Consider the following 13,165-nt stretch of genomic DNA (forward strand, 5'->3'; position numbering starts at 1 on the left):
CAACCCCAAGTTCTGGTTAGCTGGACTAATTTTTTATTATGGGCAGCTTGGGGCATGTGAATGGAAAGATGGATTATATGAACGCTGTTTCTGTCAGCCACAAACATGCTATAAAATACCAAGCACACCTGATGCTGCATTCAGTTCTGACAAGTGTATATACAGATTTTACTACAACAAAACACATTTCATTTTAAAATCAAGAATGTAAGATAAATAATGTATTATAGATATTGAGTGTTAACTACACATGATACATTGCAAATACTTCTCAAAATGTGCTATTTTAAAACCTACTGTACATCGACAATACATTGAGAAATGTGCAATCTTTTCTGTTGATTTAAGTTAATTTATTAATTATATGAATGTGTAATCTGTTCATGTATACTTTATGAGTGTGTGTGTGTGTGTGTGTGTGTGTGTGTGTGTGTGTGTGTGTGTGTGTGTGTGTGTGTGTGAGGTACTAAACAGGTCAATTTCTCTGGGCATGCTTAGGCCTATATTCCAAAAGTATGACAGAGGTTTAAACTGGTAACACTAAATGCGATCATTATGCAATATTGTCCTCAGCTACTTTGTTTCCTGTTAAACAGAGGGACGAGTTCAGCTCATATGCTGCTGCATTGTCTGGTGTGCAGTAATCATGCATAAGCTGTGGACGGTCAATGCAGCCACTGGTCTAGTTACTGTAAATACACATTTTAATAGGATTACATTTTAGTTAGCTCTAGTCTTGAGCACAGAACAATTAAACAAGTGTGTGTGTGTGTGTGTGTGATAGCATGAGAATGAGGGAGGTATTTGATCTAGAGGGGTACAGTATTCTTTTCTTGAGATAACCTTCTGTTGTTACAACAGTAATCTTCACTCTACAAGTACTATCCCCGTTCATTGGGACTTTGGCTTTGCTTTATTCAATACGTTCATCAAAACATTAACAAGCAACTGTCTCGAACAGAACGACATTTGAGTAATATCAAAATATATTCAGGTGAAATAAACTGTTCAAAAAATATATTCAACTCAGAGTACTGTAGATTGTCACAGTTTGGGTAATTTGCCTTCAACATATGTACTTGCATAGTTCATTTCAATGTACATACACACATTTGATTTGTTCGAGGATTCCAGTGCATTCACATTAAGGCAAATCACAGTTTGCTGTCCAGTGAGGGTGGAGTCACCTCAACCACCACCTTTCCAACGTTTTTCCCAGCGTACATGTAGTCCACAGCCCTAAAGACGGACTCCAGCCCCACGAAACGGCCCTCGGGGGCCATGTCCCCACAGTCCACTTCACACACCAGCTTCCCTTTAGCAAACATCTGCATCATGCTTCCCATCGCCTCCTTGTAGTCAGCCAGGAAGTGAGGTAGGAAGAACCCCCTCACGCTGGCTGACTTCTGGAGCAGCTTCACGGGCAGAGTCCCTCCTTTAACAGTTGGGACCCCTGATGCCGTTTGGTACCCTGAGATGAACCCTATCACGATCAGCCTGCCCTTATTGGCCAGATTGTTGACCGCCATGTCAAAGATTCTGCCGCCTATGGACTCGTAGACTACGTCCAGGCCTTGTGGGTACTCTTTGCGCAGCGTGGCGCTCAGGTCCTCAGACGTGTAGTTGATGGGCCTGTCGCAGCCAATGGTCTTTAAGAAGCCAGCCTTCTCGTTGGAGGAGCAGGTGCCCACAACATGGCAGCCGGCCTGTTTGGCAAACTGCACGGCGAACTGTCCCGTGCCACCGGCAGCGGCCGTCACCAGCACTGTCTCGCCCTTCACCAGGTCGCCAAGCCGCTTCATGGCGATATAAGCGGTGGCACCGCTTAACAGCAGGGTGAGAAACTCTGGCTTCACCGCAGGTACGGGTACGGTCTTGATCATGGGTATCACCGTGTACTCTGCAAAGGCCCCATCGGCAAAGTAGGCCACGGTGTCGCCAACGGTGTAGCGGGCGCTGGCACTCAGGCCGAGTCCGACCACCTCACCAATGCCCTCGAACCCGGCGTCAAACGGTGGCTTGACCGTAGGGTCGTAGCGGCCTGCTGAGTAGTTGATGTCCGAGGCATTGATTCCAACAAATCTGCATGGAATGGAACAGAAAATAAAATATAAGTGAATGACAGTTCAGAATGATTAACAATTGTTACATAACATTAAAATCAATGAATGTCGGTATAGGATACTTTAGTGATTTGGATAATAACATGATAATAGTTTGTTATAATAACATAAAGAGGTGCACTTCAGAATGCCTACAGTAATGACTGCGAAGGTCAAGATTTCACTTCTATTCCCTAGAAAACATCTGGGACATCGTTCGGGAAGGAAACATCGGTTTGTTTTGGCAATTATTCCATTTCTCTTGAAAAAACACCCACCCAAAACACATTGCATGATGTTATGAGTCATTGTCTTGAGAGACACACAAGAACAAACTGCACTTTTAAATCTGGTATAGTTCTGTACCTCGACATGAAAAAATAAAACTGGTTTCATCTCAGTTGATGACATAGAGAGGAAAAAAAATCCTTGTGTGAAAGAAATGTATAAATAAATCATTTTCTATTCTCCAGAAGAACCCTTGTTGCGACTCATCATTGTGCATGTCACATTTGCATTTCTAGCACTTAAATGTACCAGCCTGGTTTAGTTACAAATAAATGGCTCCAATTACATATAGGAAAAGATCTAGGTTTGACTATACTTTCCAGATCGCTTTTTCTTTGCAGCCCTTCTGAATTTTTCCATACCAGTAAATATTTTAACCTGAATCTCTCATTATGGACCAACAGTACCGAAACGCCATGCATTAAAGAAGACCAAGTTCAAAAGTCAAAACTAAAGTGAACTGGGATCTCTAGTTCAGGATTGGGCCTGATATTCTTAAAGATGCTTGATTTAAAAAAATGTGCAACTTTGAATGCACAATCATCTCGGTCACTGAAGCACGATATTAATGCATATCTCAATTTAAACTCAACATTTGTCAAATTCTGGTTAAAAATAAAAACATTTCCTGATACGCATTGCATTGTGAACCAAAGCATTGAAGAGGCCAACAAGTGGTCCAGCCATGTCCTGTCCGTAGACGTGCCACACAACTACAATAACGTTCTAAAACCTTTATCTACATCAATACATTATCTGATATTACGATTAACTATCGCTCACGGTTCCTCTTTTGTGCAATTACCTTAGCAGTGGAGCTGACCCACTCAATTTTCTAAACAAAGCTTGTTTCACCTGTGGTTTGAAGCCGTGTGCGTTTTAAATGATAGCCTACACTATCTAATTCAGAAAGTCCAGCCTAATTCATGGGTAAATCACAGTTCGTAGGTCAAGGGTCATCAATAGCCTATGGAAATGATCATGGGCAATAGACTATATGTGCAATTAAATGACCGTGGACTACAGTAGGCTATGTTGTGCAGCTGTCTTCCCACCTCATATCATTTAACCAAGCAGACTTTATACAAGGCCTAAATGCCACATCACATACATTTCTTATTATTAACAATAAATAATAACCCATATCAAGAAATATGCCTTGATAACTAAGCCCTGTAACTTATTTTTGTCAGTTGAAGGTGCCTGTGAAGCCTAGTTGTTAGCTTATGGCTAAATGTTGTAATTTTCCAGGCCAACTCATATGATGGGGATTCATTACAGACAACACACAAAGAATTGCTAAAACGTACAAGGGCATAGGCCTACATTAAATTATAGAACAATACGTGATGCCATACTTTTCAATCTATTTCAATCTACAGTTCGAGGTTTCGGGCGTGGGGAGAGGGCAAAGCACCTAACCTATACCACTGCATCAACAGTTCTTTCCTTTCCCTGAGAGAGAGAGGCTACCTATCCATGGTAAATTGTATGTATAATTCAATGTTCCACATTTTCAAGTTATAAATGACATACGAGACATTTTTTTTGTATTCCCTAAATTACGCATACGCAATTAAGCACACAAAACAAACCTGTGAAAAAGGTTTAGGCTACATATAATTTATGCATTCTTTAGATGATGTTACTATGTCCTTGGTCTCTAAACCATAACGCAAGACCCTGCCTTCATTTCACTGATCAATTGCGCTCTAATAGGCTACACCAGCATTGACCCGCATTTTAATATCTCTTTGACTTAAATTGTAGTAAATAACCAGTTAGATTAAGGAGCCTACATTCCTGCTCTGTTACAGTACCCCGTTAACGTCATCAACGTTTGTAAATATCTTGCTTTGAACCGGACAGACATACAATTGAGTCTTATGCATTGGTTTTATGCAGCGGTAAATGATGATCCTGCCGCAGCCCCACATGCCATGCATAGCTGTTTCTCCATCTCCTCATCTATTCGTGCGAGTCTTTACACCCCCCCCCATGACTTTCTGTTTGCAGGTTCGTGACGTAAGGAGACAGGACAGAGCGAGATGCCGAGATGGATTGATAGACAAATGTAGGGGCGGAACTTGGAAATATTCCTCACGTATTTTGCTCGCTCCTGAAATGGTCGCAAGTAGGCTACTAATATCGATGGGGATGGATAGGCGAGTCTAACCGAGGTAAGAGACCCTTTCATAACTTGAAAACAATACCAAATAGTTTATCAAAGATATTGACTCCAAAATGCGCCCAATATTGGAATCGTCTATACATAGGCTATAGGCTACGCACCCGCGGAAAATGGGAACCTATCCAATTTCTAACCAAAACTTACCGATTTCTGACAAGCAAGTCCCCGTCGCCAGGTGTCGGGACTGGAACAGTTTGCAAGGCAACGGCGTCTCTGAAATTCTGGCTGAGCTTCGTTACGACCAGCTTTTTCATGGAGCTCGGTATCGAGGAACCTTTAAAATCCATGAAGTGTGTGGAGTATGACAGATCTATAATGAAGCGGCGCGCTATAAAATGAACTCCAGAAAGTGCGTCGGTTCCTCTGCACACTCCGCCGATTACTGAAAACACCCTCTTACCGTTTCTCAATAAGAAAGAGGTGGACATTGCACCAGGGAGGGTATATGTGACAAAGTTCACGGGCACTGGCTGTGCGTTGATATCAATATGCTTATCGTTAGCCTACGCTAGGCTTTCTTCACCTAGCAGGGTAGGCCACGCCGATGCAATGCGATGAAAACAATATCACCAGCGCGGTTTTTTTGTCGCATAAGATCGACACGCAATAACGTGCTTTTAGAATGTTTGCTTTGATGATAACTAGGCTACAACACGGCGCAACCTTGTAGCAGCAGCCAAACTCTTACTGTTAGCGGCGTGTCTTCTTCTGAGTCCCTCCTCTTCCGGGACATGACACACTTCCTAGTAAGGTGAAACATATCAATCGTAGTCTCAAACATCTCCTCAACGATTGTACACACAACAACAACAAAAAAGCCATAGAGTTGCCAACACAGCCAGTGCCGACCACAACCATTCGGGTCTTAACAAGCACCGTTAATAGGATATTATCTGCAGAAATATATTTTTCTCCTCAAGCATGTGTAAATGATGGTGCTCTCACATTAGGAAACTTCAGCCCGAATGTTCCAAAAAATATTGCACGTTCAAAACATTTCCATGTTGGGTTTGACATAGGATAGCATATGTCAGGCAAAATAAAGTTAGTGTAAGTGTATGTCGCATGATGATGATGATGATGATGATGAATGATTAGCCTAGTTGTAGTAATATAGCCTAACCTAGTAATAGCTTTGTAATAATTGACTAATTGCCATAATAACATTATGCAGGAAGTTTATGGATCAATATTTCAAAGCAACAATTTGATATTTAGCCTACTGATGGAAGCTTTCCTTTGTCAGTCATTTCAATTTTAAGCGAAGGAAAAACAAGACAATTAAAAAGATTGACAGGTGGGTTCTACTGTCAGGGTGACGCTCGTAGGGCGAGGGGAGGAGTGAACATGAAGCAGGAAAAGCCACTCGATGCGTCTGTCTATCAGTTGAGACTGTCTGAAACGCGTCTAGATTCCCTGCGTTTCATTTTCCCCCCCCGGAGGAGCAGACGAGACCTCGGTTCACTCCCTGGAGTTTACAGAAGAAAAATTCTCTCCGGCGAGGGTGGATGCCTGCATCATGTTTGTTTCTCTTTAGTCGCAGACACCCCACCACATCAACCTGCATATTCCTTGATCGGCGGCTGATAATAGTCATTTTAACGACTAGAAACGTAAGTAGAATCCCTACCTCCCCGACTCAAGCTAGAGAGGGGAGAAAAGTATCCGCTGACGGCGAGGCTTGATCGGAATAGGTGGCGTGGTGACGGATTGCCATTAACCATCTAATGCCTGTCTATTTTCTCTCAATTCTGTTTTGTTTCAGATCTGAGCTTGAAGAAGCGCAGCCTTCCACGGAAATACATTGTGTTCGCTCACACTGGACTTATTTGTTTACCATCAGAGTTTATTTATTTTGGAGTGAGGACGATACAAAGTAGCCCCAACACCGCTATATAGCCCCATATGGCAGTAGGGGAGTGACTGAAACTTGGCTTCGATGTCTGCCTCTTTTTTCTGACACACAGAGATGAGGGAAGATGATATTTGATAGACATGTTATGAGCTGGCGAAATTCGTGCATCGTTTTGATATGACAGAAACCCTTTTTTTTCGTTTGTCCTTTATCTTCTGTCATTTGTTTCTATTCGTAGGCCTAAAGGACATATTTAGTTATATTGTGGCCGTTTCAGGTTGTCTGGTATAAGCCCACAATTACAAAAGAAATAAACCATTCTAATAGAAAAACTGTTTACAGTTATTTCCGAGGGAAAAAAAAGCTACGGGATGGTTTTTCTCCACTGACAGACTTAAAAAGTACCGTGGAACGTGACGGTCACTATGCCGAGGAGAAAGCAGCAAGAACCTAGGCGATCAGCAGGTAAGCACAAGCGCACACATAAGTTCATTTTCACCGTCTCTTACTAAATGGAGATACAATGTTGGACTTAAAAATATATATATATTAATTCACTAAATGTTTTATTTTTCCATTTTCCATTTATCTTGTTATGCCTACGTAATAGACTAAAAATACGTTTTACTTTCGACACATCTTCGTTTGTTGACCATTATTATTTTCTATTTTGCCATGTGATTTCAGTAAACCAGGTGCATTTGTAACGACACGATAGGCCTGATGTGTTAACTTGCCAGAAAAGTCGACTACTTGGGTAGTTAGATAAACGAAACGTCAGAGACAGAGTTTCTATTGGGGTTCATTGCAGTGTTAAAGAGCGAGTAATAATGAATAATTGACTGTCCAAAGAGCCGGTTTTGTTTCTTTTCGGTTTTATTTGAGGATTGCCGTCATTGATTTGATGCGTGATTGATCGCCTGTCATGTGGCAGCCTTTGATCTAGTCATCCCTGATAAACATCAATACGTCTCTCCATGGAGACACGCATGCTCCTTACCGGATTTAGCCACTCAAGGACAACCCACCCTGTTGTCTAAAAAAAAAAAAAAAGGACGAAAAAAGTTTTTAAAAGGAGGGGAATCCTTATCTCGTTAATATTTTCAAAAGGAAATACAAGAGGGGAGAAAGAGGAAGAATGGAAATGAAAGAGGGAGGAGGTTTTGTTTTGAGGATCACAGAAAGAGCTAAATCCTAATTAATTCAGGCACCTGAGCTAGCCTACCACCAGTAGCCCCCCCCAGGTCTGGGTTAAAGACACAGAGGTTTGCTCTTCTTATCAAAATGCACACCCTCCTCTCATCCTACAGAACACTTTACCAATGCAGCCCATGTCTATATCCACAGGACTGCACTATTTATCTGACAACCACTGATAAACCAGATGTCGAGGTGGAGGTATAGTGGTTTGGATTTTGACTCTCTTCTCTCTTTCAAGCCGCTTTAAAACAAATGTAAATGAGTGACAGGGATTTCTACCTCTGTGCTAATGAGGCGCAGCCTTTGAAGACAGGCATTAACAAGTGGAGTGAACAAAAGACAGTCATGGAATTTTAAAGAGATTCTGAAATATGAGGTGTAAAGCGGACCGAACAGGAGGGCCGGGCAGCGAAGACTTTGAACTCGGCGGGTTTATCATTTTAAATAGGAGCCAAGTGATGGGGGAGTCAGTGTGGATTGACTGTGAAAAGTATTCAACTAGTGCTTCTCTCTGCAGCTCATACGCTTCTGACGCACAGTTGAATAGCCGTCTTATGCTTTATACTCGCTGTTTGAGTCGCATCTGATTCGTCTCTTGTCTTGTATCACATCAACAACAACAAAAAAGCTGGGTAGCAGGCTATAGGATCGCATATAGGATGGTTCCCAGCAGATCTTACACGAAAACATGCCTTCACCTTGACCCCTGCACATGGCCCTATTGATCCGCTTGACTGTCATTGACCGGCTTATACATCATGGCCTTTTAATGGTCAATCACAACATGGCAGACGGGAGTGTTACCTATCCGTCATGATCGTGACAGTTTGTTGGAAGTAACAGCACACTCCAACCCTCCCCTTTAACACAAATACAGACACACACTCAAACTAAAGCGTGATGGTCCAGTGTTTCAATGCTAGCTAGTAGCTACTGAACCATGCCAGGTACTCTGTAGCCTATAAGGAAAATAGAGAGGGAGAGTAGAGGGGGAAATCGGCATGGTAATACCATGGTAATAGAGGTTGAGAGAATGAGTACTCGAGCGACCATCGGGAAAAGAGGTTGTTGTGAGTTATATTTTCACTGAGAGGGTAAACCAGGTTCAACCAAAACAAATGTGGAACCCAAGGGGTACAGGACTGGAGCTTTAGAGGAGAATGGAACAGAGCACCACAAGGAGACATGTCTGTACAAATTTTATACACACAATATATAGTATTGGGGACCCTTATTTTTCACTAGTGTTGGGGGGGGTAGAATAGAGCGACATTTAATATAGGGCCTTTTACTTTCTGTGTGCGTGCGTGTTGTTTGTGTGTGTGTGTGTGTGTGTGTGTGTGTGTGTGTGTGTGTGTGTGTGTGTGTGTGTGTGTGTGTGTGTGTGTGTGTGTGTGTGTGTGTGTGTGTGTGTGTGTGTGTGAACGTTTTAACGGTTATAATGGGGCCAGAGCCATACAAAAGGCCTTTCCCATATATACAGCATACGTAGTGTCATGGGAAAACCATGATATCTACTCCTCTTACTTCAGATATCCTGTCATTTACGGTTAAGACGAGCTACGGTTTATCTCCTACAGTGGACTTAAGGCAGTTGGTAAGAGTGTATGTGTGCTACACATCACTGTGTGTCGCTTCATTTCAGGCCTCATTTTGTCTTTGAATATCAGTTTCAGTCGAGGGTGATGAGGACAGGAGCGATGTTAAAAAATTTAAAAAAAAAAAAAAGAGAGAGAAGAGGGACGTTGTCTTTCATTAAATTGGGGGCTGTGTGTCTCAGCCAGTCAGAGCTAGTAGTCTGGGGAGAAAAACATCTCTTTCTCAGGGATAGAGGCTTCTTCATTATCAGAGAGAAAAGGTAAGGTTGCTTCTCTGGGCTTCATTAGAGAAAGCCCCTAATTATCTGTAAACCTGATGGATTTGTGACAGGCCCTGACGATTAATGCTGACAAATTCAGTAGGGTGTCAAGTCCGCAGCTGCCTTGATGTAATCAAGTTGATATTATACAGTCCCCATAGCCCCTAGTGCAGTATCAACTCAATTTGCTCGTGCAGGTGACAAATGGACTTTGCTACCTGACTAATCATGTCGGAGGAGACAATGACTCTTAATGACCTCCCTAATCCTCTGCCTTTAACGACGTAATAAAGGCCAGACACACTGAACCAAAATCAGCTGCGTCGTAACATGTAGGCTACACTCCTGCATCAAAATGGCGAAGGAATGTTTATGTTTCCCTTTATATATTATAAGAACCGTAATTGTCTTTCTTAATATCCCATACGATCGTTACTGTGCGTAAGAAGAAAATGATACACCTCAAACTAGTTTTGAGGGTTTGTAGATGTTTTTAATGCGGGAATTGTAGCTACATTTTCCAGAACATTTTTTGGGGGGGCCTATTTTTTTAACAAAATTTGGTCAGTGTAAAATGAAATAATAATAATCAGATATGTTAATATGTTTATGCAACATAATTCTAGCATACAAAGTATAGCTTTTTTTTGCTAGGCATTTTCACTTGAAGGTACATTTTGTAAACGTTTTGAAGCAGCACATTGAGGGAGACACACACACACGTTTTCACATCTTCATGTCTAAACCACATATAGCCCTAGTCTTAATGTGTGGAAAATGTATCTCTCCCTCTCTTGTGTTTAGGGGGCATTCTAGAAACCTGGTATAAAAAAATCTCCCAGTGTATTTCTAGTGGGTTAAGAAGCCCAGTGCCCTGGGATTAATGGTTTAGCATGCCCGGGGTAGCTAAGATTACACAGCGACCTTTGTGCTCTAACTAGACGATGCTGTTACATGATATTCTGCGCTCGAAAGAATCAGCAATGCCGAGATTTATGTGGCCCACTCTTAAATCAACGGCCTGAGGAAGACAATCTTAAACAAGGTGTATTTTTCCCCATTTTATTTCCCTGTAGTTGTCTGCCTAAAATATCTTGGGGAGTAATCTGAAAAATGATACTAGCACCGGGAAAAATTATAATCTGGAAGCCCGGAGAACATAAAGATTTATTTTTGGAGGTGCGTGCAAATGTAGTGGACAATTTAGTCAAGGTCAAGGAAATGTTAAGCGATTCATGTTTCACGTGCTTTCTCTGAAGTCGACTGAGACATCAGCGCTTGTCGTCGTCAGAATTGTGTGTTTTTGTGTACATCTAACAATTCTAAGGAAATGTGAATATGACATTTGTGACTTGCAAAGATATGCCTAAGTGCCTCTGAATAGGAATATGTGTGTGTGTGTGTGTGTGTGTGTGTGTGTGTCTTTTGGTAGAATAAATGCTGATACCAAGTAGTCGTTATAGCACTCTAGTGTCTCCCTTCTGTTGGGCCCTGCGTTTAGAGTATGCGAGAGGGCAGTACATTGACACTCTGTTTACCATATTAGTAACACAAGGACTCCAAGCTAACTAGGACACACAAGCGTCAAAACACGTATCACTAATGTACAGTGATATACAGTAGGGTGTTTTTCTGTGCTGTGTGTGTGTGTGTGTAACAGTTCCCTGAGTGTGTGTTTGGCGGTCAGGCTCTCTTCTCTCTGCTTCACTAGAGGTTACTTTAATTGGAGCGCCTGTGTCGTTAGCAGGTGGCATCGATTTCTTTCGTCGATAGCCAGTTTTGCTCTTCTGCCACCCTCTGAGACTAATAGTTAAATTTGCATCTGGAATTGAGCCAGTTAGTCGCCCAACCTCTGCCTTAGCTGGAGTTGTGTGTGTGTGTGTGTGTGTGTGTTTAGTAGTGACACATATATTCCAGATATAAGGCATGAGAGTAGTAGACATTGGGAATATTTGTTTGTAAGTGTTTAAGCCGTATAACCGTACATATTTTCTGCGTTCAGTACTGTATGTGTGAAGCTAAGGATACATTTCATATAATGTTTAAGCTCATCTTGTCTTCCTCTATCTTTCTCATTCTTTCACTAAGCTGCCCTCAGGGCACGAAGCTACCATCAGAAGAGTGTCGCCCTCTCTGCACTGTAGACACACACACACAACACACACACACACACACACACACACACACACACACACACACACACACACACACACACACACACACACACACACACACACACACACACACACACACACGCGCACGGTGGGAGGTCATAATGGGGGTGGCTTAGTATGATGGGAAATCATATCATTAAAGCAGCCAGATGTGCTTTGTTGCTCGGGAGAAAAATGTCTCTCGGAGTGGGGCAGAAAAGAAAAGAAAACAACGACAAACATATAGAAGGCAACCCTGTGGGATTGGATTCACTAGCCCAGTTCTCTGTTTGATTTGTCACCGTTATTATAGTCTTAACTGTTTTTAAAAGTGTTTATTTTTTTAAAACATTTTTACGTGAAAGTATTTTAGTAATGTTATTTGTGTGGAATTTTAATTCCATTGAGAACAAGAGTACATGCAATACAATAACTGTGATATATATATTTCAATAAATGCGTTTGTTTGTGGTTAAAGTCACGTTTTGTTTCATATGTTATTCCGTAGATAACATTTAATGCTGAGTTAGCTTACTGTTTTCCGTTAAGTAGTTACAGATGGTCTAGGTGGTTTAACAGCAAATTACTGTAAAATTGTTGCCGCTTTATGTGGTTCATAATTTCAGTCCAGTAACAGGAAAATGTTTTTTTGATCTCCAAAATGTAGTTAAGTAAAGTATTCTATTTCCAGCGAGTTAGTTTGTTCTCTTGATCAGTGCTAGTGTTCCTCCTCGAGAGGCTTGGCAGTGCTATGGGAAGTCTGTACCAGCCAAATTGAACATGTTTCTGCCATCAATAAAAGATGAGCAATTACAGAATATTTTGTCTAATAAGTATTTGAATTCCTCGGCACAGAAAAACATGTAGCTTACCCACTCATTACATCAGTTAGCAGGGGACGAGCACGGAGAACGAGAGGCAAGCGCTTTGATGCCAACAAAACAAACAGACAAACCAGGTGGGCCTACTACAGAGGAGCCGAGCCCTACCCAGGGACACCCTCACACTCATCCTCCACCTTTCCCTCTCTCTCTTTCTGTTTTTCTCACGTCCATCTTATCTCTCTCCCCCTATCTTTGTTGCCCCTTCCCTCTTTCTAACATGCATCCCTCACACTCCCCCTCTCTTACTAGTGCAAAGACCTCTCAATTGTATCTTCTACTCTTTTCCCAACATTGCATTCAGGACAAGCTCTCCGTAACCAGCGCTTAAGATAGCCATTTTGTTTTTTTTACTTTTTCAAACAAAGCAGTATGTAGATTGGCGGCAAAATGCAGGCGAGCGAAAGAAAAGGGGGTGAGCAGGAGAGGAAAGCAGGAGAGGGGGTAGCTATTAGCTAGGCAGGCAGCAACAGGGCTGGAGGGGGGCAGTTCCACAGGACGGATGTTAAAGCTGACAGAGGAACGGGACGATGGACAAATTCTCCTGCAGCAGCTGTGACTGCCGCCATTATCCTGACAGGTGTCAATTAAGAATTACTGCCGGGTGGAGTGAGCCAGGGCGACCCCTCCTCTCTCA

At 42.1% G+C, this 13,165-nt stretch overlaps 2 protein-coding genes across 3 annotated transcripts in view; one reads left to right on the plus strand and one right to left on the minus strand.

Annotated features, from left to right (window-relative positions):
- Positions 1–882: 882 nt before the first annotated feature.
- Positions 883–5,307, minus strand: LOC106583516 (prostaglandin reductase 3). The gene is made up of 2 exons (XM_014167796.2): positions 4,726–5,307; positions 883–2,082 (listed from the first exon to the last, which is right to left on the minus strand). Exons 1-2 carry the CDS (start codon positions 5,007–5,009, stop codon positions 1,155–1,157), a joined length of 1,212 nt encoding a protein of 403 aa, XP_014023271.1. The 5' UTR covers positions 5,010–5,307; the 3' UTR covers positions 883–1,154.
- LOC106583507 (teashirt homolog 1) overlaps positions 4,419–13,165 on the plus strand; it is a 37,650-nt gene continuing 28,903 nt past the window's right edge. Inside the window, exons 1-2 of one of the 2 annotated variants that reach the window (XM_014167782.2) lie at positions 4,419–4,570; positions 6,347–6,901. In XM_014167782.2, the coding sequence (XP_014023257.2) occupies positions 6,862–6,901 (40 nt within the window). In that variant the 5' untranslated portion in view covers positions 4,419–4,570; positions 6,347–6,861. Of the gene's footprint in view, positions 4,571–5,784; positions 6,195–6,346; positions 6,902–13,165 lie in introns of those variants that run through there. The other variant, XM_014167773.2, reaches the window with a different exon arrangement.

The sequence above is a fragment of the Salmo salar genome, chromosome ssa02 (genome assembly GCF_905237065.1).
Source record: "Salmo salar chromosome ssa02, Ssal_v3.1, whole genome shotgun sequence".
NCBI lineage: Eukaryota > Metazoa > Chordata > Actinopteri > Salmoniformes > Salmonidae > Salmo > Salmo salar.

Bases quoted from the DNA above. Each gene is read 5' to 3' on its own strand.
- LOC106583516 (XM_014167796.2), bottom strand. From the start codon at position 5,009: ATGTCCACCTCTTTCTTATTGAGAAACGGTAAGAGGGTGTTTTCAGTA. The intron at 2,083-4,725 runs GTAAGTTTTGGT...CATTCCATGCAG, and splicing joins GACTTGCTTGTCAGAAATCG to ATTTGTTGGAATCAATGCCT.